General features: G+C 36.2%; 4 protein-coding genes and 1 non-coding gene across 8 annotated transcripts; 1 reads left to right on the forward strand and 4 right to left on the reverse strand.

The window, feature by feature from the left end:
- Window positions 1–1,837, reverse strand: LOC133743062 (probable copper-transporting ATPase HMA5). Its single transcript, XM_062170802.1, has 6 exons — window positions 1,824–1,837; window positions 1,549–1,664; window positions 1,305–1,313; window positions 961–1,083; window positions 353–835; window positions 1–246 (listed from the first exon to the last, which is right to left on the reverse strand). The coding sequence occupies exons 4-6, from the start codon at window positions 1,009–1,011 to the stop codon at window positions 85–87; spliced, it is 696 nt and encodes a 231-aa protein (XP_062026786.1). The 5' UTR covers window positions 1,012–1,083; window positions 1,305–1,313; window positions 1,549–1,664; window positions 1,824–1,837; the 3' UTR covers window positions 1–84.
- Window positions 1,838–7,306: 5,469 nt separating this feature from the next.
- LOC133743069 (transcription factor JUNGBRUNNEN 1-like) lies at window positions 7,307–12,217 on the reverse strand. Its single transcript, XM_062170813.1, has 3 exons — window positions 11,897–12,217; window positions 10,602–10,903; window positions 7,307–7,953 (listed from the first exon to the last, which is right to left on the reverse strand). Exons 1-3 carry the CDS (start codon window positions 12,111–12,113, stop codon window positions 7,471–7,473), a joined length of 1,002 nt encoding a protein of 333 aa, XP_062026797.1. The 5' UTR covers window positions 12,114–12,217; the 3' UTR covers window positions 7,307–7,470.
- TRNAS-GCU (transfer RNA serine (anticodon GCU)) lies at window positions 8,059–8,140 on the forward strand. Its single transcript has one exon. It is a non-coding gene; the product is annotated as a tRNA-Ser (tRNA).
- An 8,160-nt stretch (window positions 12,218–20,377) lies between the features above and the next one.
- Window positions 20,378–23,100, reverse strand: LOC133725728 (glutathione S-transferase F9-like). 2 transcript variants are annotated; one of them, XM_062153092.1, is made up of 4 exons: window positions 22,786–23,100; window positions 21,774–22,040; window positions 21,631–21,679; window positions 20,378–21,086 (listed from the first exon to the last, which is right to left on the reverse strand). In XM_062153092.1, exons 2-4 carry the CDS (start codon window positions 21,915–21,917, stop codon window positions 20,635–20,637), a joined length of 645 nt encoding a protein of 214 aa, XP_062009076.1. In that variant the 5' UTR covers window positions 21,918–22,040; window positions 22,786–23,100; the 3' UTR covers window positions 20,378–20,634. The 2 variants fall into 2 exon arrangements, with proteins under 2 accessions (XP_062009076.1, XP_062009077.1); XM_062153093.1 differs by having other exon boundaries at window positions 21,774–22,158.
- An 852-nt stretch (window positions 23,101–23,952) lies between these two features.
- On the reverse strand, window positions 23,953–27,832 carry LOC133743079 (protein JASON). Of its 3 annotated transcripts, none has more exons than XM_062170847.1 (8): window positions 27,535–27,832; window positions 27,152–27,200; window positions 26,967–27,046; window positions 26,301–26,536; window positions 25,897–25,949; window positions 25,148–25,809; window positions 24,986–25,068; window positions 23,953–24,325 (listed from the first exon to the last, which is right to left on the reverse strand). In XM_062170847.1, exons 1-8 carry the CDS (start codon window positions 27,697–27,699, stop codon window positions 24,217–24,219), a joined length of 1,437 nt encoding a protein of 478 aa, XP_062026831.1. In that variant the 5' UTR covers window positions 27,700–27,832; the 3' UTR covers window positions 23,953–24,216. The 3 variants fall into 3 exon arrangements, with proteins under 3 accessions (XP_062026831.1, XP_062026820.1, XP_062026809.1); XM_062170836.1 differs by having other exon boundaries at window positions 25,885–25,949; XM_062170825.1 differs by having other exon boundaries at window positions 25,148–25,949.
- Between the last annotated feature and the right edge of the window lie 167 nt (window positions 27,833–27,999).

Genomic DNA, 27,999 nt, shown 5'->3' on the forward strand with positions numbered 1-27,999 from the left:
TACTGGAAACAAAAAATCTCAACCATATATTGATCAATTTACTCCAATTATCTGAGACAAGTTCCCTCTATAAACTTGTCTTTCTTACAGAAAATAAAGAGGAAACCTACTCTTCATTAGCACAATGTCTGCTGCCTCAATTGCAATGTTAGTGCCAGCACCAATTGCCATTCCTACATCTGCCGCCACAAGTGCTGGTGAGTCATTGATGCCATCTCCCACCATCGCCACAGTGTAGCCTGAAGCCTATGAATAAGATATTTGAAGTTTATAACCTGTTAGCATAAGTGCATAACTAACATAAACATGAATGAACTTAAGGACTTCCTCATGTAATAGTCATTGTATGTACCTGCAATTCCTTCACTTTCTCTGCTTTCTGGTGATCAGGTTTCGCTTCGGCTATAACAGTATCAATACCAACTTCATTGGCAATAGAATTTGCAATTCCCCAATTGTCACCTGTCACCATTATGCTTCTAACATTCATTGACTTGAGTATGGTAATTACTTCTTGAGCACCTGGTTTCAGTGGATCAGATATTGCTAGAACTCCAGCCACTTCTCCATCTATGGCTACTAGAATCCCAGTTTGAGCCAGCCCTTCAGCTTCTGCTAGGTAGTCTTCTGCATCGAGTGGAACTGCAATGTTCTGGTCCACCATCAAGCTCTTGTTCCCCACAATTATTTCCCTGCCCTGAACAATAGCCTTCACCCCGTGACCAATAATGGAGGCAAAGTCATGCGCTTCTGGCCCGGCTGGATTCTCTTCATCTTCTCTGAATTTTTTGGCATACTCAACAATGGCCTTGGCCAAGGGGTGTTCACTGTTAACCTGAAATGTATGCGTCATAAAGAACTGTTAACATACATGCTCAGATGTTGATTTGATTCTGAAAAACATTTCAGTCCATCTAATAAAGCAGATATAGCAATTGCTTACACAGGTTAAAAGCCTACCTCAGCTGCAGCAACAAGTTCATAGAATTCTCGAAGCACTATATTTTTCATGAGTCGTGTGTTAACAACCAGTGGCTTCCCAATTGTAAGAGTCCCTGTCTTGTCGAACACAATGCAGTCCACCTACAACATCAATAATCACATTCATAGGAAGCAAACCCAAATTTTCTGGGAGGGCATGGTCATCAAGGTCCACAACTTGGTGAACCAAATAAAAATATACAGCAGCAGTTATAACTTGAAATGAATATATACAACTCTTCAGACCTTTTAAAAAAAAAAAAATTCTTTGTCGATGCAACTTCATAATGGGTGAAAATGCAAAAAAGATGAAGCTCTCTAACCTTATGTGCCTGCAGATATCAAATTACATGAAGTAACAATTATTAGCCATTGATTTCCTAGCAAAAGAAAAGGACAAGCTTCCTTCAAATACTCTGCAAATGAGCCAAATAAAGAACATGGCAGCATATTCAATATCCTCCAGAGCCATACAATTCCCAAGTACAAAAACCAATGTTGTCTAACACAAAAAGCTGTCAATTTCTTTACTCAAAAGTGAACTTCCAAATTCAATGCAGAAAGCACCTGTTGATGATATTGAAATTGCAGGCCTGAGGCCAGATAAGTAGACAACTGGCCAACTGCAAATCTTGATGAGGTTGCCGAAGACCCAGTGTCTTGACTTTCAGCAATGCAAGAACCTGCAACACCAACTACACATCACTACTTAACGAATAAGATCATTCAAAACTCAATTGCAACTATCTATCCCCAGAAACATGTCATTATTACCACAAGATACCCAAAATCTCAAAAAGATGACCTGCTTCTGAAACGAATTATGTGAGCAATGTCATTACCTTTATTTTTTTTCAAGCTTTCTCAAACGAATTGTGGCCCTCTGCTTCTGAGGTCTGAGGCCTTCTCCTCATGAATCATGAATCATACAAAGTTACAAACTGCAATTGAAGAAGAAATCAACATTATACGGAAACCAAGTTATCAAACCCATTTCTAACTACCCAATCACTCAATCAGTATCATTACCTTTATTAAAATCAAGTAATCAACATCAACTCATCAACATCAATACACCATGTCACCATCAGTTAATCAGTATCCATACTCCATACTCCATAGGCCAAGCAATTATATCATTTCTGCAAATCTGCAATTTAGCAATTATACCATCAACATCAGTAGGACAGTAGCACCAACCGAAATCGAAACCATTGGCCATTACCCATTTCAATTTTCAAGTTTTCAACTATAAAACTTAAAAACCAACAAGAACTCAGAACTGATATAGACATATAGTGATATAGATTAAATGGAAGACAAGAATCACAACTTCACAAGATCAATCATCAAATGGAAATCAGGAAATCGATTATTTACTAATTAAAACTCAGAACTTCAGAAATCAGAACTAGGGAGAGAGGGATGGTGAGATACCACGGAGACAGCCAGACGGCCCAGACGGGTTGCTGGTGGCGGTGGGGAGCTCGGAGACCGGACTACCGGAGATCGGTTGCTGGTTCCAGGCTTCCAGCCTTGCACTTTTACAGATCGCCGGGTCGCTGAGTCGGACTGCTCTGCGCCTCTGTGCTCCAAGAGTCCAAGTCTCCAGACTCCAAGTCGCGGCGGTAGGAAATTCATACCAACAAGCTCATCCATGGCGGTGTGAGGTGTTGAAGATCGTGGGCAAGCGTCAGAAACAACAGAGACGGAGAGTTGGTGTGGGAGCCTGTGACCACGGGTTTGAAAGGAAAAAGAGGCTGAAAGGGTATTAGGTTTAGTATATTTGTCAAGGGCAGAGTGTGTTTTTTTTTTTTTTTTTTTTTTTTCAGAACAATATAATTTTTTGTTGCCACTGAAATCCGTGTGAGATACATTCAAAACTCTCACTCATATCCGTGTGAGATACACATTTGAAGATTTACACAGAATTCCGTATGCATATCTTTTTCTCACACAGATGTCTGTATCTTCATTTATCACAGATATCTGTGTGAGAAAAAAATTCACACAGCTATCTGTATCAAAATATTTTAGCTACGGACAACCGTCCCTGTACAATTCATATAGCGCAAAAAAAAAAAGATTTTTTAATAAACTAATATTTAATATATACAGAAATATGTGTGAATTAAACTTCACACGGACAACCGTGTGAGTTGATAATAAAATATTTTAATTTTCACACGGAAGTCTGTATCTGATGTTATTTCACACAGACTTCTGTGGCTATTGTTATTCCATAAACTCTTGTGGACCCAATTTTACTTATTTCACACGGTTTTCTGTATATATTGCCAATACACACTGATGTCTGTGGCTTTATAAAATCTGTGTGAATTAAATCTGTGTGAGATGCCTGTTTTGCTAGTAGTGCGATCAGCAAACATATAATTGAAACAATTAATGTCGCCACAGAATTCCTTTTTATCAAGTATCTAATGCTATTATAATTAACAAATTATTATGTTCAGTTCTCCAGAAAAAAGATTGTACAATTGCTAACTTTCATGTCACGTTTATGTGTATTGTTCCAATAGAAAGTAGCTAGTAGTCTATGACTATTCCTTTTATTATGCTCAAGTAACTTGAAATGTTAGAGAAAACCAATAGTAACTCTAAAAGATGAAATTAAATACATTAGAATGAAATATTTGAATGTAAGCAAATATAGCCGGTGCAGTCCATTGTGATTGCGGTTTAACCAATAAAAATTCTCCAACTAGATTAGAACTATACCTGCATTTTGGTGATATACATTTGTTTCACCTATACATTTCTTAATGTCTTTGAACATTAAGACTACGCCATGAATATGCTTGTCTAGTATCAAATGCTAATCTAATTGAAAAATGATTGATTCTTGGGCAAAAATTAGAAAATATTAATGTTCTTACATGCACTTCACATTTGATCGAGAGGGATTAATCTAAACATGTATTCACACCTTTTTGTTAACATTCACCATTTTGCATGAAGTTATTTCATATGCCTAGAAGTTACTATGTAATTTGTTCCAGTAATTCCCATAACTATCTTACTAATAAAAACAAATTCGAACTCGATATATATAAGCCGAACCAAATGGAATTCAATGTGTATCGTCAGTAAAACCTAGCAATATCTTTGTCGACATTTAGCTGAATTGGTTTGTTCTGAACTTCTGGTTGCTTCTCCATTAAAACGATCCATATATACATACACGTACACACACACACACACACCCCCCCCCCCCCCCCGGGTTCGGACTTGGGAGTTCCAACTTTACCAATAACTATGTATAGGTCGAGCAATATTTTACACTCCTGCTAGTAGCAACATGTATTGCAACCGGGCTAGCTCAACCACCACAACCCTCCTGACAGGCCTATCACCGCCAGAGAACCCAAATGGCATAACAAAGTTGCTGGCCAAACCATATTCAATCGTAACATATTTCCTCCTTTCTCAAGAGCACTTCTACGTAGGTGAAGAGATTAGCTGATCAAGAATATACTAATGCGGGTTCTAATTAAGGATTAGCAAAATGTATAAGAAAGAAGGAGATCAAGAAATTAGTGATTCTTTAAAAATGTCAGTTGCCAAAAACGAAACTCTTAACACAAAATATTGGTGTTCTTATATGCATTTTGCATTGAATCGATCCATTAGCTTGTCAATGTGTTAACTTTTTGTTATAGAACTTACAAGGTCGCTGATGTTCAATTAATGTGCATTCATCGTTTTGTATAGTCACGCAAATTTCAATAAAATGTTGTCAAGCTTCTAGTTTTCATCTCGTCTGTGTTATATAACACAGAGCTACACAAAATTGTGTTATCGCTACAACTTTATGTTACTGTTTTTATGTCTTATTCTTGTGGAAATTAAGTAGTCTTTGACATGTCTTTAGAGCTGAGATGTTAGAGAAAACCAATACTAATTAAAGAAAGGTTATAATTGAGGTTCAAAATGTTCAATCGATATAAGAATTTTAGATTATAAAAACAGACACTATTAACATCCACAATATCGAGGTGATTGTAATATTTGTGGAGTAATCAACTATTGTGATCTTTAGCTGTTTTAACTTTAGGTGGCCCCTACTTCTCCAAATCTCAATATCATTTGTGTTATTGATTAGATTGTTTGAACTTGATGCGGGAAGCGTGAACACGATAGTAAGAGGCTCCGTCAAGCGTCGAAAGCCATATGAGATGAGCTAGAATCCACTAGCAATTACGGGCACAACCGTAAGAAACACAGAGAAACTTCTCTAATATTTGGTTTTTTATTGATAATTTGAATCAATATTACAATCTAAGAGGTGCCTTATATATAGGGCACATAGCATAAACCTAATACAACTAGAAAACAAAAAGGATAATTTATTATAGACTAAAACTAGAAAACTTAATTAAACCTGATTAAATAAAAATCGAAAATAAAATCCTAGATACTAAAGAATATTACGCTTGGAATCCCAATCAAGATTTTGCTCGAGAATCCCGATATATCCAAAAGAGTAATTTATGATTAATTCCATCATTAAGAAGCCTATTTGAATACCAATTTCCAATATTCAAATTATTCTTATTAATGTGAAGACGCTTCTTTCTTTTCGAGATTTTTGGTTGAAATTGGCTAAAATCTCGTCCTACATCAGTCTCCTCCACTTGAAAAGAACTCGACCTCGAGTTCCTCTTGTATGCAGCTCGATCATTAGTAGGAATAAAACATGATAAGCCATCAACTTCAATATTCTCGAAATTAAAAGGTATCACCATGAATCCAATACCGTAGACAAGTTTAGAATAAGCATCTTGAAACTTGAACTCCTCCACTTGAAAAGGAATGGGCAATGATTTCTCCTTGGGTTGTTCTTGAACACAATTAGGCAAGCATGACATGGATATCGATGTGATGAATGAATCAGCTTCCTTATCCTTAATGAGTTTCTCTTCAATCTTCAAAGTTGCTTCTTCATGTTCCTTTTCACACACCTCAGGATGGTCATTCTTGACGTTCTTCCTTTTAGGCTTGATTTTAATTTTGTGCGACTCCCACCTAAATAAATATGTGTTGTCTTTGCAATAACCACATTTGACGCTTTCATGCCATGGTCTTCCAAAAAGCACATTAGTGTCGTCCATATCAATCACATGACAAGTAATCTCTTCTTTATAAAATTTTCCCATAGAGACAGGAACTTTACAAACCTCTGTTACTTGTGCATATTCATCCTCCTCAAATGGAATCCAGTATGGATCACTCAGCTTCACTGTCGGCAATTGAAAATAATCCACAATTTTGTTTGCTACAAAATTCTCTCGTAGACCACTGTCAATTATTACAGAGCATACCTTGTCTTTGATGACACATGTAGTTTGGAAGTCGTCGTAATCTGGCGTTGTGAATATCCAATGTTCCATGTTTCTTCTTTCTTCTTTTTTTTTTTCCCTTTGTTTTTTTTTTTTTTTTTTTTTGATTGATGAGGTTGTCCTAGGGCAAATCCCTTGGTATGTTCCTCTTCAACGAAACTTTCTTTGATAGATACTCTACGACCAGCGTCGTTGAGGTTGGTGGTAGTGAACTTCTCCCTTGGATCGTCGTCTGCTAAGAAGTGGGCGATACCCGCTCTGATACCAAATGATGCGGGAAGCGTGAACACAATAGTAAGAGGCTCCGTCAAGCGTCGAAAGCCATATGAGATGAGCTAGAATCCACTAGCAATTACGGGCACAACCGTAAGAAACACAGAGAAACTTCTCTAATATTTGGTTTTTTATTGATAATTTGAATCAATATTACAATCTAAGAGGTGCCTTATATATAGGGCACATAGCATAAACCTAATACAACTAGAAAACAAAAAGGATAATTTATTATAGACTAAAACTAGAAAACTTAATTAAACCTGATTAAATAAAAATCGAAAATAAAATCCTAGATACTAAAGAATATTACGCTTGGAATCCCAATCAAGATTTTGCTCGAGAATCCCGATATATCCAAAAGAGTAATTTATGATTAATTCCATCATTAAGAAGCCTATTTGAATACCAATTTCCAATATTCAAATTATTCTTATTAATGTGAAGACGCTTCTTTCTTTTCGAGATTTTTGGTTGAAATTGGCTAAAATCTCGTCCTACATCAGAACTGGTTACGGGAAAATAGAAGAAGATCAAAAATGGGATTAATGTCTTTTATGATACGGAGGGTTATTAGCAACATGGTCTCTTAATACAATATTGAGATTGTAATGACGAGACGGTGATCGTAGTTCTCTAGCAAGGTCACACTAGCTCCTAAACCATTAATGTACGTAGTTTAAGACTTTGTATAATAATATAAATAGTGAAACAAGGTTGTCATTACATTTTATTAGATACTGTTTAATTAACCTGCCTATACATACCTATCAAACAAAAAAAAATGTCTTGAAGTAAAGAAAAACAACAGGATTCCAAGTGCAGAACTGCAGATCGACTCCTACCTGCGGACTGCTCATCTATACAGAGTCATAAACTTGGTGGATGAATCCATAGCCAATTGAACTACTGGTCTCAACTCATCCCAGCAGCTTCCGTCTGTAAAGAAATCATCGGTTTCGCTTGGATTTAAAGAGAGCTCATTTCTCATGAAGGGTGAACTATTATAAGATGTTGCGAATGAATGAGCCTCATGATGATGTTCATCAGCTAGAGAGCCCAACTGCCCTCCACTAAACCAGTGATTATTTGGTTCACCACGATGGACTTGTTCCACAACTGGCTTTCTTTCATTAATGTGTTGAATGACTACCGAGTCTTCGAGGCTCGAATATGGATCATGAGTACTGCAGTTCTCAGACTCCAAGCTGCATGTTTTAGAATTTGAATCAGTTGTATTAGGATTCTGCTTAGTTGATGTGGCTTCTTCCTTCCAATTTGGTGTATATTTCTTATAAGATGGGATTCTTTTGAATATTCTGCACAGTGTCCATACTTCCTGCAACACCAATTCAAGTAAAGCAAAGCAGTAATTAGATTTATAAAGTTTAATCATGCGTGACACCTTGTAAAATAATAAAAAATAAGAGAGTCCAACAAAAGCGACGCTTTGGCCGAGTGGTTAAGGCGTGTGCCTGCTAAGTACATGGGGTCTCCCCGCGAGAGTTCGAATCTCTCAGGCGTCGTTAGTTTTTGTTTGTTTGTTTTTTTTATTTTTTTTTTCAAAAATATCTCCTACAACCCGACCAATGTAAATGCATGCACATTATGTCTAGCTAATAGCTATCATTTCATGTGAAGACTCGACTTGATTCCATTTATCGTCAACATTCATCTTCAAAATTCAAATGACCTACATAAATGCATGATTGTCACATATTTCAGTCTAGCTAAAATGACTTGCCTTTTCAAAAAAAAAAAAAAAAAATCTATCATTTAATTGCAACTCATGTGAAGACTCGAGTCGACTCCATTTTTTGTTCACATTGAGTTTTCAAATGACCAACATAAATATAGCCATATAGGTGACATTTTAAGTCTAGTTATCGTTTAACCAAAAACTCAACTCGACTATATTTATCATTTATATTTAGTCTTCAAAGTGTAAAAGTCATTTTCTCAATAAACTCTCGGGCGTCGTTAGTTTTTGTTTGTTTGTTTTTTTTATTTTTTTTTCAAAAATATCTCCTACAACCCGACCAATGTAAATGCATGCACATTATGTCTAGCTAATAGCTATCATTTCATGTGAAGACTCGACTTGATTCCATTTATCGTCAACATTCATCTTCAAAATTCAAATGACCTACATAAATGCATGATTGTCACATATTTCAGTCTAGCTAAAATGACTTGCCTTTTCAAAAAAAAAAATCTATCATTTAATTGCAACTCATGTGAAGACTCGAGTCGACTCCATTTTTTGTTCACATTGAGTTTTCAAATGACCAACATAAATATAGCCATATAGGTGACATTTTAAGTCTAGTTATCGTTTAACCAAAAACTCAACTCGACTATATTTATCATTTATATTTAGTCTTCAAAGTGTAAAAGTCATTTTCTCAATAAACTCTCGGGCGTCGTTAGTTTTTGTTTGTTTGTTTTTTTTATTTTTTTTTCAAAAATATCTCCTACAACCCGACCAATGTAAATGCATGCACATTATGTCTAGCTAATAGCTATCATTTCATGTGAAGACTCGACTTGATTCCATTTATCGTCAACATTCATCTTCAAAATTCAAATGACCTACATAAATGCATGATTGTCACATATTTCAGTCTAGCTAAAATGACTTGCCTTTTCAAAAAAAAAAATCTATCATTTAATTGCAACTCATGTGAAGACTCGAGTCGACTCCATTTTTTGTTCACATTGAGTTTTCAAATGACCAACATAAATATAGCCATATAGGTGACATTTTAAGTCTAGTTATCGTTTAACCAAAAACTCAACTCGACTATATTTATCATTTATATTTAGTCTTCAAAGTGTAAAAGTCATTTTCTCAATAAAATTTTGATTGTTCTCTATGTATGCAAAAATAATGGATTTTTTTTTTTTGGTATTTGCTCGATATAAGAGTATCTCTTAATAATTTTTTATTCAAAAGTTAAAATCTCTATAATTTTTCTATCGTAATTCCAATAGCTTCCTTGTATACATTATCTTAAATTAATATGGTATTATTTTTGAAATTTAAACCCTTAATCAAATAATTCATGATGCAAATGCATAAATTTGAAGAGAGAAAAAGATTAAGTATTAGATTATAGGGAAACTAGTGATTGCTATAAATATAGATATTTTTATTTTCTCTCTCCTCAAAGACAAGTACTGAATCTTCTAAAGTAGTACCGAATGAGAATTCACGCTATTTGTATTTGATGCATTTGATGTCTAATGAGTGGGCTTATTTCTATGTATCATTGTGAGTACTAGCACACCTTTCTGTTTGTTTATATATGACAGTGGAAAAACCACCACAGGTGGTCGAGTTGGTAAGAGCTTTCAGGTGTGGAACCCCCACACCCGGGTTCGAATCCCGCCGACGCTTATTGGAGTTAAATCCCAATATATTCTTGGTGGCCAGGGGGGAGGAAGCGTTCTGACAAGATCCCCCGAGCACGGATTAGTCTCTGGGCCTAGGAAGCCTTTGAGGACACCGTGTGATTGCCAAATCAAAAAAAAAAATATATATATATATATATGACAGTGGAATGGTATGTAATGATCATTCTGGCTTAAACCTTTCTGTTTGTTGGAGTAAAAATATGCTCATTTTTTCCAAACTACATAAAAATATAAATAATCCGAAGTGTAGTATCTCAATTTTTGTTGTTTGAAATTTGGGTATAATATGGCATTATGTTCTTAATTACAGGTTAAGTGTTAGGTCACATTTCTTTTATTGAGCATACATGCATTACGTACATAGATACCTATAATACCTGAGAGGCATTTAGATATACGCTCATGAATCCAACTTAAAAACCTAAATAGTCCTATGTATAGAAACTTTTCTTGATAAAGCCAGGTTGAATGATGACCTTTTGCATGAAGACGCACAAAATTTAATCCAAGTAATTATCATCAAGACTAAGAATTAAGAAAAAGAAGTATATAGAAGGAGTGTAATCTTACAGCTTCTTGTGTATTGTCTTTGACATTGAGGAAGTTGGTAGAACTTTTCCCATTAGGTGGAAGGCGAAACTCATTCATCATCCAGTCGGTTTTGGTGCCTTTTCCTGCACTCCCTCGGTAGTACACTAACGATTTCTTGAGTCCGATGCATTCGAGAGGTTCCTTAGCTGAATAAATGGGTTTGTCAATGCCGGTGGCTTTCCAAAATCCAGATCCTGTGACTCTGTTAGGTCTTATGCTGTTCCTGTATTTTCTCCCTCTTCTGCAGAAGAAGTAGCACTCTTTGTCTCCCTCAGTGCTAACTTCTCCAGTGAAAAAGACCCCATCAGAACATCAAAAAAAAAAAAAAAAAAAAATTAAGTGTAAATGGGAAAAGGGTGTTATTGGCTAACATGCATCTTAATTGGTTGCATGAGTAATCAGGGTGATTAATGGTGTTTGAATGAATTAATATTGAAACTATATAAACCCTACTCGGCATGCCGTATACTTGATTTGACCTTATAACTAACGTTAGGTCGTCTAGTTTGCCTATCTAGTGTGGAAATGCATGAAATTATGTTTAGGGTATATGGAAGTATATGAAGCAACACTTTTGACATATCCTTTATATAATATATAGTCATGTATTGCATACAATGAAAGACTATTTTCATTCAGGCATTGAATGCACTCTGCAGATAAGAAAAGGTGAATCTCAGTTTAGTGATTCACAGACAAATTTTTCATAGATAAATTTCTATACGTATATGTAGTGAAGTTTAAACTTTTGATATCGATCGATGCTCAAGATACTTCACTGAAACTGAAGAATAATAACTATTGTTAAAATCAAAATTAGCTTTGTCAAGTGATGATTCCTTCAAAGGACCCCTGATTGGTCCCAGCCCTACTGTCCTTTTTTCCCATTAATTGCTTAATTTTTCTTTACAGTAAAAGTAATTGACCTACATAAAATTCCAATCAAAGCACTTCTCGGTTATTAAAAAGCCAAAAAAAGAAAGAAAGAAAGATTGAAAGCACTCAAACCCACCCTCCGAATCATATGTGAAGATGATGATGAAGATCTATCTGTTTTGCCAAAGAAACAGATCGATCTGTAGAACATATATATGATTATCTCCTTGCTAGCTAGCTAGCTAACTATATGCATATACATGGCCAAGCTAGAGTACTAGTAAAAGCTAGCTTTTCATGAGGACCTATTAGAAAACAACTACACATAACTGAACATATCATTAAGGATGAACTGAAGTTTAAAAGCTAATAGCTAGCTGATCGCTGTAACTACGTACTTGGAAGATCCCAGGGATCATATTTGTAGATATCAATCTGTCTGATGAGTTGATCCAATCTAGTAGAAGTTCTAGTACTAATCTTTTTCTTCTCCACCTTAACCAGTAGATAAAACCCAACAAGTTCTTCATCAGTCGGATGAAACCGATACCCTGGAAGCATCCCACCTGCTAATTCCTCATCATCATCCTTGAGTTTGACCTTTGTCACCTCCATCTCTCCGTCTCTCTTTCACTATCTCTTTAGTGCTTCTTATCAGCGCATACTTGTAATATTCTAGCTATTCTCAAAGTGGAAGCTTCTTATATAGAAGATAAAGAAGTATCTTGAAGTCTTACCCACAGAAAATAAAAGATATTTAAAGAAAAGAATAGTGCTATAATTATTTGGCGGTGGTTGCCTTGGTCAAGTCATAAGGGCTTCCTTCTGAAACCAATCAAAGAGGCTAGGTCTTGGACGACGAACTAGTCTCTCTCGATCCATCTCTAGCAGGTTAAGTTCTAAATTAATTAATAAGAGGCAAAACAAGTCATATATATGCTGATTATCTGTGACTTGTGAAACAAAGTGAGCATTAGTTTTCTCCATTAATTAGGTCATGAAGGATCAGTAGTCTTACAAAAGGTTAACCATGTATGGAAGGTAAAAAAACATGTGACTCAGGACTTTCTAAGTTGATCGATCATAAAAAAGTCCACCTGTGTAGGCATCGCCCCTTGACTAATTAATTGGGAATTTTTCAACCGGAAGACATTATTATTGCTTGGGGAGGTAGTCGAAAGCTACTGCTGCTATATTTATCAAACCCTAACTAGCTGATTACATTTGTTGAGTATTTCTTTTGCCCTCCTAAATAGACCAGGCCTTCCTATTTAAATCAGACACGTAAGAACCTACACCTGATCGATCGAATTAGATCAATTGCGTATCAATGCTTCTGTTAATTTCTTTTAATAATTTCAAAGTAAAAACTAACTAAGGAGCTCGATTTAGATCCATAAATCCTGAACAGCGCTGCATGCATGATGCTGTTGGCCATATTAATATTTTCTGTTTGATGTGTTGTATAGTTTAGTTAGTCGACATCAATCTTCTCATAATTGCATTGGCAATGGCAAATTCGATTCATATGAACGGAAGTATGAATGCATATAAAAGAGTATCTCAAATTCTCATCAAAATAATGACATTTTGATGGTCTTCAGCCGTACTATCTAGCAAATCCACCTTTCACCTTTGTACAATTGTACGAACATCTTTTAAATCCCATCTTGGTATGTAAGCAAATTCAAGATGGGTACACAAGGAGGAGAAAGACAATTCATCATGCATAGATTAGTACATATGCGTCTCCGACTCAAATTAATTAAATGCAACCAAAAGAGGGAGAAAAAGAATAGATAGATGAGAATGGTTTTGTGTCTATGTGAAAATATAGAGTATTGTCGAGAAAATATCTATATATATATATATATATCAGATCCTATCCAGAGCGAGGCCTCGCTCTGAAATTAAAGTGCGAGGTTAGAGTTTAGGATCACTTTTCGGTCGCATATCTACATCTCGACCGTTCAGTTTTTAGGTACTAATGTATAGATCATCTCTGCAAAATTTTAGCCAATTAAATTGATGGTCGTTAAGGCATTGATAACTACCTTAAAGCTAGTACGGTTCAAGGTGGACGTATTCAGTTCGTCCATTGGTTTAAGTGAGTTAGATACCTTAAAGATCATCAATTTGGCTGAAAATTTGCAGAGATGATCTGTACACTAGTACCTAAAAACTGAACGGTCGAGATGTGGATATGCGACCGAAAAGTGACCCTAAATTCCAACCTCACACGTTAATTTCAGAGTGAGGCCTCACTCTGAATAGGAATTTTCAGCCAATTTGGTGATCGTTAAGGCATCAAAAACTGCAATTTACCATTATAAATACGAACGGTTCCAGTTCGACAGATTCGGTCCGTTCGTGTAAATTGCAGTTTTGGACGCCTTAACGATCATCAATTTGGCTGAAATTTTGCAGAGGTGATCTATATATTAAGACCTAAAAAATGAACGGTTAAGATGTGAAAATGTGATCGAAAAGTGGGTGAAAACACCAAATCCGTACCTAAACCTTAGGTAAGGACATCCTTACCTGAGAAAAATCCTATATATATATATATAGTTCTAGGATTAACTAATACTACATATACTTTCTACCAGCATGGAAATTAATGGTCTTCTTTCTGGAACCTTGGATAGGAATTGTCCTAGTTTTCACATTTACCTTTCTCAGTAATCGAGATACTTATAGGTACATATGCATCTCCCAAATTAATTCTCACTAATTAATTAAATAACTTTCAGTCTTAAGAAAAGTACTACATGAGCTATATCTATCGATCGACCGGCCACTTTGTTAAACATTTTCCTTTCACAATTTTCCTCCTCATAGTACGTACCACTTTACACCAGCATGGAAATTGTCTTGTTACTAGAACCTGTTGGAATTCCACATTTACCTTCCTCATGAATCAAGTTACTTAATGAATGTGGTCCGCACACCATAGAAATTTGTAGAAGAATTTATACCCATTTAATTTGACAGATAGAGACACAGACGACATATTAGAGACGGTTGCAGTAGAATCCAATAGTACTTTCAAATAGCCAAACCCTAATACTTTCACATTTCCAAGTCAACTATACAAACGTCAACAATTTAATTGATATTTAAACAGAGACCATGAATAAAAAGTCCAAGTCCTATCGAGTTTAATGCAAAGAGTCAGGTCTGTAAAGAAGGTTCTTTTCCCAGACAAACCTAATTAGGTAATTTGCAACTTATGCTCCTTAATAGAGTCTATACAACTTAAGTACTTATAGCATCTTTAGGACATCTCCAACAGACTACTTATTTCAAAATAAATTTAATATTTAGCTAATTTTAGGCTAAAATTCTACTCCAGCAGAATAGCTAAACAAAAGTTAAATTTAGCAAAAGCTAAATTTTCTAGCTATATTTAGCTAGGATAAGAGAAAATTTAACTAAAACCTAAATTTAACTTGGAATTTAGGTATTCTGCTGGAGCATAACTCAATAGCTAACTAGTTATATTTCACTTTTAGCTATTTTTAGCTATGAATATAAGTATTACTGTTGGAGATGCTCTTAGTAGACCCTCTATCTTGACTTCTTAGTTATTTTGGAGAATATATTTAGTTTTTTATCAAATTTAGTAGCTACAACAAACTTCTAAACTGCTCTTTATTTTAACTTTTAGCTATCTCCATTCTAAATATAGAGAGCGAGCGAGATGAGGTTTTCTATTTTTGTGTTAATTTAAAACACTCATTTTAAGTTATTATTTATAATTTATAAATACATGTAAACTATTTTTTTATTCAAATATAAATAAATTCAGAACTAGCTAAAAAGAGAGAACTTATGCACACGTATTTTAAAATTGGCTAGCTAAAATAACTTTTTAGCTAAAAATGGCTACCATTGCTAAAAATGCTCTTAACGTAATATTTACCTCAGAAATATTATTATTATTTTTTAATAAAGGGACGTGCGGCAGCCCTCAAGCCTTGATTAATGAAACTGTTGAATACAAGGGAGGGACATTGAGCCAAAACTCCTGATTACAATAAGCCTCTAGAGAACATCTTGAAATACTATCATGAGTCTCTACTAAACAACTGTACTCAACTAGGCACCAACTAGCAAAGAGCGCTCTACAGGCGACTCTATTTGCTTTGACATAGCGGTGACACAACGGAAAGATAACTCGATCTGCACCACAATTACAGAATAGTATAATTTCCATACACATAGCTTTCCCATCATGTTGCCACTGGAAAATACATCCAGTGACACTCAGTTTCACCCTGCCACTAGGAGGCAGCGACCATTTGACCAAGCAAGGAACTCGCCGCCTACCCAGAGCAGACACATTACCACCACTAGGAGGTTGCGACCATTTGACAAAGTAAAAAACTTGCCACCTACCTAGAGCATACAAGGCACACCCACCTCGCTCTACAGGCGACTCTATTTGCTTTGACATAGCGGTGACACAACGGAAAGATAACTCGATCTGCACCACAATTACAGAATAGTATAATTTCCATACACATAGCTTTCCCATCATGTTGCCACTGGAAAATACATCCAGTGACACTCAGTTTCACCCTGCCACTAGGAGGCAGCGACCATTTGACCAAGCAAGGAACTCGCCGCCTACCCAGAGCAGACACATTACCACCACTAGAAGGTTGCGACCATTTGACAAAGTAAAAAACTTGCCACCTACCTAGAGCATACAAGGCACACCCACCTCGCCCTACCAAAACACGGCAGAGACTTATTTTCAACAAAGCAACTAACATAAGAGAGCAACTGAACAAAAACGAACAAAACACAAAGTCAGAAATATTAATACACCATATTATTGCCCTTGATATATTAGTCCATTGCTTGTAAATCTTACACGACCAACACAAATTTTGATTTTGAAACACACGTCCTTTCGCTCACACACTTTTGTTTTTTTATAAGAGCATGGTATTGTACAGTTCATTGTATCATGATGACTATCATGTTTAATTCATGGAGAATTACCAAACTGTGTGAAAATGGAAATCTAAATTCAACTATGATCATACTTGTTAAAGAAGAAAGGGAAATGGTGTAAACGGAATCATTTAAACATAAATATAAGAATAAAAAAAATAACAAATTAAGGATTAAAAATAAGAATCAAATAAGCTAGATTGAGCTTGATCATGAATCCTAACCCAAAGAAATCATTCGTTCAAGCCTCTGCTTACAACTTAATGCAATTCCTCTATGGGGGAAGATTCTAATTAAGTAGAGACCTAAACTACATATACTAGTTTAGTACACAGAGTCTCTTCCATAAACAAAACTCAATTAATTGTATCTCTACGTCCTAATTCATATCCTTTTTGGCTAGCATAATCAGCAGCCAAGTATGAAGTCCTGGACTTCTCCATGTCTATTGATAACTCAGTCTCGTTTTTGTTGATCAAATTATGTAGGGGATTAGATTTTCACTCCTATTTTAATTACTTATTCTGCAAACATCAAATTATTGTTTATCTACATTAAATTATGATAATTTCATAATTAGTTCTTATATGCGACTCGTACTATAATGCAAATCACGCACATAAATCTGCCGATTACAAGACAAACCAAAAACATGTGTTGCTGTACATTGACTTTAACAAAAATATCTATGTAATAAAAATTTAAAATCCGGATTTGTATGTTTCATATTCAATATGGCCCAATGTGTCTGATTTCGTGTGTATATATCATGCTAAACGTGTCATCCTTTGTGACAAAATGCCAAATAGATGATGATCAAACAAGATTTTCTCAGTTATCCCTCTTTATCTTCGATCGAGTTATATTTTCATTTTTCTTAAATATCTGCTACAATTTTTCCAGCTGACACTTAAAGGTAGGGTTCTTATTTTTTCTTTGTCTGAAAACCGTTTTTCTCAGTATTCAAACGAGACAGAATAGTATACGTTCTGAAATTGATGTATCTGGATCGAAACCACATTATAATCATCTGGGCTGTGGGAAAGCTCACCTAGCCTTAAAGCCTTCCATTTCAAACACATGACACACACATCTGACTATCTGATCGAGCACCTTAATTTTCAATAATATCACTCTGACCTTCAAACTGAAACTCAATCTGATAGACGTACAAATGTACCATGCATGCGACGACTTTTGAATCCCCAAATTCATAATGTAGATCGAGCTCATCAAATCTTTGACCACATTCATTCTTATATGTCGATCTGGGATTCCAAATTAGTTAATTATCTGCATATGCATTATTAGTATATATTATCTTACAAATTACCAGCTTCAGCGTTCGACATCAGACAATATTAGTTCTTTATCGCCAAATAACTGAGCAATCAAACGAGACTTTATTATCGTAATTATTTGATTTTCTTGAGCTTCATAAGTCCGACCACGATCTATACATATAGTTGTATTACTTGTATACTTCACTCTCCTCAGTCCTCCTGAAACAGTACGTAGAGTTTGCGTTTTTCTGCAGACTACAGCCGTACGGTTTGAATGTGGCCCTCAAATAGTCGCCTAATCAAGTGGTTATTTCAAATTTGGATCCTCAACCGACAGTGTTGACCTAAGAATTTGTGTGTGTGTGTGTGTGTATATACACATGCTAGTTATAGCTCCCTCTTAGACCTTTTACAATGAAATATGATATAAAAGGATTTGAAAAAGGTTGTTTGTGTCCTCTGTCCAAGTAGTTGGAAGATGTGAATAGTATCATTGACAAGCAGTGTGAACTCGGAGGCGTACTTCAAAAATAACTGCATCAACTAATTTCATTTGCCGGCCCCTCATATAACATTTCACGTTACTCTCTAGAATTCGTTTTGTGTTACAAGTTAAGCACTCGTCACTTTACCATGATGCAACTTCTCTTCTCCAAAGCATACCCTATAATCCACTTTCGATCCACAGTGTAGACAGTGCAAACACTCCCCTCATTTCGAGACGTCACATGAATTCCAAAACACTCTTTAAGGAAGCCAACAAACATAATGTTTAACACAAAGTGATGAGGCTTTAAGTGCAGCAAAGAATAAATTTAAGAAGGCTAGGTGGATTTCAATGTTTTGATAGTTGGGCAGTGGGCAGAAAAGTGAAGTCTTATAACAAAAAGAGATGAAAGTATGTTTCTCGACATAGAGAATGCATGTAGTCTTTTGGTCCGCGCTCATGCACATGTCAATTAGCTTTGTAAATTTATACATTTCAAGTGAAAAGAATAGTCGATTAAGAAACAAGTTTCTGTGAGAATGAGTACGTAACAAAATGATGATAATTTGGTAAGGAGGCCAAGACTGACTTTGGCAGTTATGGAGTAAAAGCAAGATTAGTTGGCTTCTCAAATGTTCAAATTTCTATTATGGTATTGCTTTACTGTTTGCCTTTTTCACATCAGATTCTCTTTTTCTTAGTCATTTCTTTGACAGAGGATATAGTTCTTATGTTCTCAAAAATTTAAACAACTAGCACTCATGTTCTGACTTGATTAACATAACTTATGCAAGCATGCATGGGAACAGTATATATCTGGTGCAAATAGTCAAGTTCTGATGATCAATTGCTGTCTAATCGATCATTAGGTAGGTGTGACACACTGACACTACCAAAAGCTTAATCAATTCATCAAGTGTCAAAATATTAGAGTGGTGAAATTTGAATGAACTCATCTAGGTCGAGTTTAGAATTCCATTCTTACAGTCACGATCATTAGGCAGGTGTGACACTACCAAAAGCTCAATCAATTCATCAAGTGTCAAATATTAGAGTGATGAAATTTGAATAAACTGAACCATAATGAGGTCATCTAGGTAGAGTTTAGAATTCCATTCTTACAGTCACGTACATCTTTTGTTCAAACACGTGATAATTCCTTGCGTTTGTGGATAATGGAACACCAAATATGAAAATTTATGCTTGAAAATTAGAAACACGATAAATCATGTAATTAAGTTACCTGGATAGGCGTTATATTCAAGGCTTCTCCAGTAAGAGTTTCCATTTTCGGTTCTTTCGTGCCGATGTGAACCTCAACAAGAGCTTATCTGCTTCACTGAAAGTGCAAGCTTGTTGAGCCAAGTAACTATCTAACTATCCGCAGATTCCGTTTGGCATCATATCGATTAGTCAAATAAAAAAAGCCGACGATTCTACACTGTCCGCTTCGCCCCTTCCATGGATAGTCCGTGTTCCTTTCTACACTGTCCGATTCGACGATGCTACAACTCCTTATCTGCTAAAAATGCCAAAATGAAAAATAATTAGGTCTGACATTTGTCTCTCTCTTTCTCCATTAATTATCAATCTTGTACCTACCTAGCTGATTGATCACCTTAGTTTGGCTTTTCTTCTAGTACTGACATGGTAATACCTCTCATTAGAAATGCCTTTTTTTTTTTTTTTGTTTGAGAAGACATTAGAAATGCCTTCTAACATTGGTGGGAATCATATTATCATGGAATCAAATCCAAGTAGCAGTTTTCCCAGAAAGCTTATTATTAATTAGCAGCTTAAGCCCATATTGGAGACTAAATTGAGGAAGATGCCTCTCCTAAGCAACCCTATCTTCAAAGTTCTAAACACAGCTAGAAGTGAACTTCAATGCTAATTGTCTTGCCAAAATAGGCCACAAGATCACTGGGAACAAACATGGAAACGAGGCTACTTCCTATGGCTAGCTAATTGCTTTTTGGTACTATATGATTGGTTCAGCATTGTAATAATACTGTGGTATAAAAAAGGTCTGGAAACTGATTGAGTTCCATGAACATACAAATATGTCAGTTCAATTACTTTGAAGTGAGATGGTTGAGTGAGATAATTTAACTCGGTGAGTAAACTTTTACTGAACCAAGCAATACTTAAAAGTACAATCCTATTCAATCCACTCGAAACAGATTTCAGTATTTGCTCCATCAGAAATTGTCAGGATAAGGCAAAATCGAGTAGAGCTTATGTGCTAAGAAATTACGAAGGAAAAAGCACATTATTCCCATAAGTACTAATGTGCATTTATTTTTCTGAAAGCACACAGTGAGTGCATGCAAACTCTTCTCACAATAATCTTTCACTTGCTGGATAAGTGACAAGTTACCGTGAAAGGGGTATTGACACCTTAAAATGGGGCACCGAACTCGAGGACCTTCTTCCACGATGGCCTGTTGCTAATATCATCCCACCAAGCAGAGACATGCTTTCTGCTCTTTATCATATAATCTTTCCCTACAGCACCCACCAAGTACTGGGTAAATGGAAGGTGGCTAAGATCAGCAAGGCTGAAAAAATCACCAGCCAAGTACTTGCTCTTCGACAGCCTCTCCTCATACACATCCAACACCTTGCCTAGCTTTTCCTCACTCTCTTGAATGATCTTTGGGTCTGAAGTTCCACCCAGGGCCGAGGCAAACAAGATGTGAATGACCAAGTTATCAATTGATGGGTGATAGTTTTGTGCTTCAACCTCTAGCCACTGTTCCACAAGACCTCTTTCCTCGATTGTCTTTCCCAGCAAATCAGTCCCTTGCGACTTGTACTTTTCTGCATAGTATCTTATGATTGCACGTGATTCTGCAAAATCAAATCCGAACAACTTTATTCACGAATAAATTAGGATTGGTACACACAAGAAGGCAGTGAACTAATTTATCATCGAACAGAATTCGTACAGCTCTCTTGCTCCAAAAACATTCCAATGCTTATTTGATGCTCCACATAATTCAAATAAAAAGATGAAGTATAACCAGTGAAGTGGAATGCTATGTATGGTTGAACCAAAAGAATGTATAGTTCCAGTCTGACCTTTGATATCATATGGTAAAAATCTTACAATGAAAATAAGTCATATCTTATATACCTTGCTTTTTTTTTCTTTTTCTTTTTTTCTGTTCTTCTTTTTTGTTTGGAAAAATATTTCCTGTTGTAGATAATGACCAAACTTTTGCAAATTCAGGAGGCATCCAGAAAGTTAATGACAAAATGGAAATAAATGGTGTCACTCAATCTAAACCACATATTCAAATAAGTATATTAAGCATACATAGCATTATAGTTAAACAACAAAAAGAAAGCAGAGCAGTATATGAAAGCTCGTTTGAAAATTAAAAGTAGATACCATATAAAGTATAATCCCCATCTTGAATAACAGGAACTGCTCCAAAGGGCTACATATCAAGAGAAGACAATGCAAAAGATCAACAAACAAGTAAACAAACAGATTCAAGATTAGATGATAGATATGATTTCCAAAGAGATTACTTGTAATTTGAGGAATTCAGGATCTTTATGTTCTCGCTTGAAGAGATCAATGGGGATGGTTTCAAACTCAACCTCCTTCTCAACGAGGCACACTAACACACGTTTAGGAGAAGCATAGGAGGGGCCATACACCTTTACCACCATTGTTATTGTTCTAACTTATGAATGAGAAACCAAGGATTTTAGAAGAGTCTGTTCCGCAGTTGGTTTCTACTCCCTAACTTTATAGACTCCCCCTTTCTCTATCTCTCACAGTATGCATTCCCCCTAGTTGAAGATAGGATATATATTTTAATAACAAGAGGCAGTAGAGAAATTGTAAAAGTAGTAGATAGGATGGTCAAGGCGGCCTCATGATGTGTTAAAATCCAATTTGGAATCAACCCTAATAAGAAAAGACAAAATTGAGGTCCTGTATCTAGTATATATTGCATAATAAATAGAGGCCAAAAAGCTGAAAGGAATTAGAATACATATGCACTGAACGAAAAGTAAAGTAAATTATACATATGCACTCAAGTCCAGTGCAAAATACATAATAAATTTGCCAATTTTAAACAGTTTCTAATTAGTTGGACAGAGTAGCATAATCTTTGTGCTGTGTTATTCTCACCTCACTAGACAAAAGTAATCATCCACCATCTTGTGATTTACATATTAAACCTTTATTAAGACTACACGACTTAAACTAAAATTAAAGATAAGAACAAGTTCATTGGGGCTTTTGATCACCAAAACTGACCTCCTCCTTCTATTGGCCTCTTCTGCAAGTCACTATAATAGTTTACATCTAAAGCCTAAAGGAAGGTAATGGCTTATTCAGGAAAACTCTAAGTTAAGAAAAAAAAACAAAAAAAACAAGTAGATACGTAATCAGCGACTATTTTGACCCAATCACAGTTTCAAAAAAGAAAATATAACATTTATTCAAGAAACTAAAAACCCAACAAGAAAACTTGGAACCCAGCAAAACCCAGAAAGTGGGCGAAAGAGTGAGAATGAAAGATGGAACCTTCAGGGGCGAAACCGCTTCATCAGTAGGTTCCCAGGGTTTTGAGGTGGGCAGAGTGGGAAGGAGACAGAGAGAGAGAAGATTCAGAGAGAGTCAATCTGATACGAGCAGCAATGGAATCAAACGGTATATTCAGATTGAAAACTATAAGATGAAAAAAGGGAAAATCACGGTCCCCTCAGATGAGTTTCGTGTCCACATGCTGATTTGATTTTATTGCAGCTTCTAGTATCAGTTTCAACTCCTCTTCTTCTTCTTCTTCTCTTCTCCTCCTCCACACAGCCGCTCCATCTCGCGCCCTTCAGTCTAACGCCGACTACTGGTGTTTCTATTTAAATGATGTAGGGCTTGCGGTTTGGGCCGAACTGAAAAAAAAAACATTTGTTAGGAAATTAAAAAGAAAAATGTTCGATGTTTTTGAGTTCCGTCACTCCAAACAGTTTTCGAAGTTTTATCAATTATAAGATTGTGGCATGGAAAAATTTCAAGAAATAAGGGTCTTGATATGGTTCGGCACTTTAGAGGTATCCCTGTAGCACTTGTGGCATGTCAAAACATGTCACCATTGGTGAATTTTTTTTGTGTTATTGTCTCTCACTATTGGTGCAAAATGTTTTTTTAAGAGCTTCTCTAACTAATACCTCGCAAGAATCTCGATCCAATTCTTTTAACTAATTTTCTCAATTTTCCGATTTTGGAAAATTGTAAAAATGAATCGGGTCGAGATTTTTGAGTCCCGTCAGTTCTAAAATTGCTTAAAAATTATGGCTCAGAGGTAGGAACATCTTGGTAAGAAAATAAGAACATATAATTTTGACTGTGCGCTATATATCCACAGTTTTGGCAAATGCAACCTTTTTTTTTTTTTAAGAAATGTTTGGAAATTGTTCCCACCAGGTTAGAAAAACATCTGACATCTTTGGGTGTGGGAGAGATGCCTAGTGATTTAGATAAATGTGTATCCACAAACTCTCCAAGTGAAACAGCTTGACCCCTAATCTATCAAATAACCTAACAATTAAGGTATGATTTTCTTCAGTGAAATATTTGACCTGATATATCCATAATTTGTATGATCCAATCTAAAAACTTGACGATATAACACTTTAGATTACCCCAAATACAAAGATCATCCCATGAACATAGAAGCAAAAGTTGAGGCATAAGTTAATAGGCAAGGGAACTGAGATACGAATTTCATTGATTCTGTACATTCTAGGCAGCAGCGTACTGCCAGCATATATTTGACACCAAAATAGAACTTCCAGAATCAGCCTCAACTGTTCAATGGTGTAACGCAAACCAGTCACCAATTCACCATATCCCGAATTGTTATGCAAACTTCAAACTTAAGTTTGAAAGAACTCAACTCCATGAACATCATTTCGCATGTAAAACAACAACAAAAGGGGATAAAACCACCATCACTCATCAGAATGAAACCACTGACTTTGGCTGGGATGAAGATTGCAACTGAGAAAGAGCAGTATCACTTTCTTCGTTCTCATCGAACGCAATGGGCATTCCCCCTATGTTTTTTCTGCAAACCAAAAAGTGTACATAGTTAGATTTGCTTCAAGGCAAATCAGTGCTTCTTTAACAGCAATGCAAAACATGTGAAAACTGAAGAGCAGAAAAACTAAAGGAGATTATTCACCTCTCAGATGAAGAATGCACAAGTAGGATTATTCACCTCTCAGAAAAACAAAAGAGGAATGTTTTGATACCCCTAAAAGAAAAGTAAAGAATACCTACAATGCTAACAGACAAGGGAGGTACAGATGACCACGATAGCCCATTTTAGGCCATTGACATATTTTCAGGTACAGATTTGACTTGGTTGTACTTACTGTTGCACCTTTTCAAGCGTAGAGTAAAATATAAATTTTCATCAAAACATAATGTGTATGGGATGTAAACAAGAGTCATGAAGTAAAATATAAATATTTCATCAAAACATAAGTTTGCACCTTATCAACCAAAAAGCCATGAAAGAAAATCAAAAGGAAAGACACAAAAATGAGTCTTGGTCATGACTCAACCCAAAACCCAAAAAGCCACCTGACAAACAAATGTAACTAATTGGAATAGGTTTAGTGCAACTCTAACAGCCTAGTAAGTAAACAACTTCACATTGCTTGCAAGTTTCAACCTAAGAGAAGATAATTGCAGAAGACATTAGACAAGGAAGGAGTAATACCTCTGAGAAATGAAACTTTCTTCAGACAATGCCTTCTCCAACCTCTCCTCAAACGGTGTCGCATGCCAACTCACTTTCTGATCCTGAAAATAGAAAGGACTTCAGATATGACACTTTAGAGAATGAAGGCTGCAGAAGTACATACAAAGCAGTGAGACAGACCTCTTTGTATTTATTGGTTGAATTTGGGATTCCCTTCCCGTCCCACCACTTGGGGGAGATACGAGTAAGGTCATCTTCATTCCAGTGAGTAGCAACCAACCCAATTATAGGCCTGTCCCCAGGAGTTCTGCCAAAATAACGATTTCTGCCAGAAGCGTCTCCCAACTTCAGATTGTTGTCATCTTGAGTAGATGTCACTGGTTTCTGCCAGGAGGACATACTTGATTCCGCCTGTAAGTCTTTTCCAGATGAAATTTCTTTTTGCCCCTCTTCTGATATGGGGGTTGCATTTCCGGATTGTTTGAGAGACTCACTAGGCTCACCTGAAAACCCATGTGAGTTAGAATCTTCCTCTGTCAGCACATTCCACCGAGAGATGCCCTCAGGGTTTGGAACTGAATACACATACTGGGACCTGATTCGAGACTTTCCATTAGGAAAAGTTCTCTGGCTTGATGGGAAAACTGTTCCAGGTGTCTGCATCTCGTCAGAAAGAGTCAGTGGGGTTGGATAATCTAAATACTTTGATGTGCCCTGTTTTCCTGGAGTTTCAGCTATTTTTGCACTCCTGCTACAGTTACCGGATGAAGTACCTTTTGAGGATGCTGTATCAAAATCACATTCAAAGCGAACAGACTTGCCCCTGCACTGGACATCTGTGGCTGAGTGCAAAGGTGAAGTTGGAGTTACAGTGTTCTCAGCCCGATTAGAATGAATCTTTACAGATGAATCAGTACCTAGACCACTACCTTCAGTAGAGCTGAGAGAGCTTCTTCCAGTACCCTGTTGGTTTGTCTCATAACTAACAAAAAGAAATAAATTTGACAAATGTCAGAAACTATGTTGCTTTATAAAAAGGGAACCTAAGATATAAGAATTCAAGTACTGAAATCAAAGCATTTATACTAATACTACATGGTTCCCTAAAATCCAAACCATTAGATTGATAACATAATGACGCAATTATTTACTGCAGACAGGTTTCAAAATGGAACCAATTTTTCTTTATGGAAACAGAAAGATGAGATAACCACAAACATTTCATAGCTGACAACAATGAGTTTGGAAATTATGTTTAGGAAAAGACCTTCCATGCCTCCGATAGTTAGATAATTTATAAATTTCCAAGCATTTTAAACAATTAGAGGATAACCTGATAGGTGTATGCTCTGACCCCTTTCCCCACTCTTCAAAAAGTTTAACAGGTGTAGGAGGCTGCTCTGGTTGATTCTCCTGCTGAAGCTTTTTAATGGATGTGTTGGGAAGCCATGAGTTGAATTTTGAGGGCTCTGAATCTCTATCATGATGGGGTGAGCCAATTAACTTTGAAGCTTTCCGAATTTCAACTGGGGTCTCAACTATAGTACCACAGGCCTTAAGAAATTTGGCCTGCAGAATCATGTGCTTTAGTTAAAACAAGTATTTTTCAACAGTATGAGTAATTCCAAAGGTTAACATATAGTCTTAACCAAAACAATTGTGACTAGAAATGATGAGACTAATCTGATACACAGAACTGGAGTCAAAGCTCTACTCCACCAACTGCCACAAATTCAACTTATAGAAGCAACATTTTCTAAACTGATGATGGTTGCTTGATTTACCATGCTAGTGGAAAAGAAATTCTTTCTTGCAGTGTACTACACTGCAATATGGATGCCTTATTTCTTTTTGCCAAAAGTGATTGCTTTTAAAACAAAAGCTAGAAAATGGATTGCCAAAACTGGCCCTTATATCCCAACAGAACTCGAACTATGTGATTTCCATGTGAACATTTATATCTCCTGTCAGTGTGCGAGTGAGTTTGAGTGCCTCATACCTCGTTCTTGAGCTCCTTGTCAATTTGTGGAGTCCCATAACTAGGACTTTCCTGATCTCTGGCTGGAGAATCTCCTCTCTCTGCAGAAGTTATACACAAACCAGTGAAGAAAAAAAAAGAATCAGCAATGACATTTGTAAATTCAGATTGAAGAAAATAGTACATGTATGAGCAAACTAACATACCTTCAGCTAAAAATAGAGATGACAAACGATTCTGAGACACCACAGCTCCCTAATCAAAACCGCAAACGATATTAAATCTGTGTCGTATCTCATAATCAACTAATTAGCAGCTAAAAAACGCTTCCGTCTCCATTTCACATAATATAATCTCAGCTACCAAGTCAAAATTAAAACCACAGAAACACCTAAATCTCAATTCTTTACCTAATTCAAGACAAATCACAACACAATCACTCAAAATCGATTCCCTTTCTCTCTCATCTTCTCAAAATCAAACAGAGGATCAACAACAAGAACCGAAATCGAGCTAGAATCCAAAGAAACGCCAAAAAGGGGGAAAAAAATCAGTTCTTGAAAATTTGAAACCAAACGGAAAACCCTACCGAGCGCGAGGGATGAGAAACGAGGTGAGGCCGAGAGCGGAGATGGCGATCGTCCCTGACTCTGAAGCAACCGAAGAAGCAACCCATAGCTCCGGCAACCGATCTGTCAAGAAACCTCAACACCGATCTGCACACAAACCCTAATTCACGATTGAAGCATAACATCGATCTCCAAGAATTGAAGAGGCGAGAGGGAAATCGAAACCCTAGCTTCTTGATTTTTTCCTCTTTTTTAGGTGAGAGAGAGAGAGAGAGAGAGAGAAAGAGAGTGAGGAGAGAGAAAGAGAGCGATGGAGAGTTGTTGGGTCCTTTTTTGAATTTTGAACAAATAAAACGAGGGAAACAAATACGCCCAGTGGTTCTGCCGTTATGAGTACTTGCTGCGAGTGTCGTTTCATTGGTACTCGCTCTGTGGAGAAGACACGTGTGGTGGTTTGGTATTTAAGTCGAAAGTTTGGGATTAGT

The sequence above is a fragment of the Rosa rugosa genome, chromosome 1 (genome assembly GCF_958449725.1).
Source record: "Rosa rugosa chromosome 1, drRosRugo1.1, whole genome shotgun sequence".
NCBI lineage: Eukaryota > Viridiplantae > Streptophyta > Magnoliopsida > Rosales > Rosaceae > Rosa > Rosa rugosa.

Bases quoted from the DNA above. Each gene is read 5' to 3' on its own strand.
- LOC133743062 (XM_062170802.1), bottom strand. From the start codon at position 1,011: ATGAAAAATATAGTGCTTCGAGAATTCTATGAACTTGTTGCTGCAGCT. The intron at 836-960 runs GTAGGCTTTTAA...CATACATTTCAG, and splicing joins AACTTGTTGCTGCAGCTGAG to GTTAACAGTGAACACCCCTT. The intron at 247-352 runs GTACATACAATG...TCTTATTCATAG, and splicing joins AGAAAGTGAAGGAATTGCAG to GCTTCAGGCTACACTGTGGC.
- LOC133743069 (XM_062170813.1), bottom strand. From the start codon at position 12,113: ATGGAGGTGACAAAGGTCAAACTCAAGGATGATGATGAGGAATTAGCA. The intron at 10,904-11,896 runs GTACGTAGTTAC...TCACTGGAGAAG, and splicing joins TGATCCCTGGGATCTTCCAA to TTAGCACTGAGGGAGACAAA. The intron at 7,954-10,601 runs GTAAGATTACAC...TTGGTGTTGCAG, and splicing joins AAGACAATACACAAGAAGCT to GAAGTATGGACACTGTGCAG.
- LOC133725728 (XM_062153092.1), bottom strand. From the start codon at position 21,917: ATGGTGGTAAAGGTGTATGGCCCCTCCTATGCTTCTCCTAAACGTGTG. The intron at 21,680-21,773 runs GTAATCTCTTTG...CTTGATATGTAG, and splicing joins CTGAATTCCTCAAATTACAA to CCCTTTGGAGCAGTTCCTGT. The intron at 21,087-21,630 runs GTATCTACTTTT...TTGATTTTGCAG, and splicing joins TGGGGATTATACTTTATATG to AATCACGTGCAATCATAAGA.
- LOC133743079 (XM_062170825.1), bottom strand. From the start codon at position 27,699: ATGTTATGCTTCAATCGTGAATTAGGGTTTGTGTGCAGATCGGTGTTG. The intron at 25,069-25,147 runs GTCTGTCTCACT...TTCTATTTTCAG, and splicing joins CAACCAATAAATACAAAGAG to GATCAGAAAGTGAGTTGGCA. The intron at 24,326-24,985 runs GTATTACTCCTT...TTTGGTTTGCAG, and splicing joins GAAAGTTTCATTTCTCAGAG to AAAAAACATAGGGGGAATGC.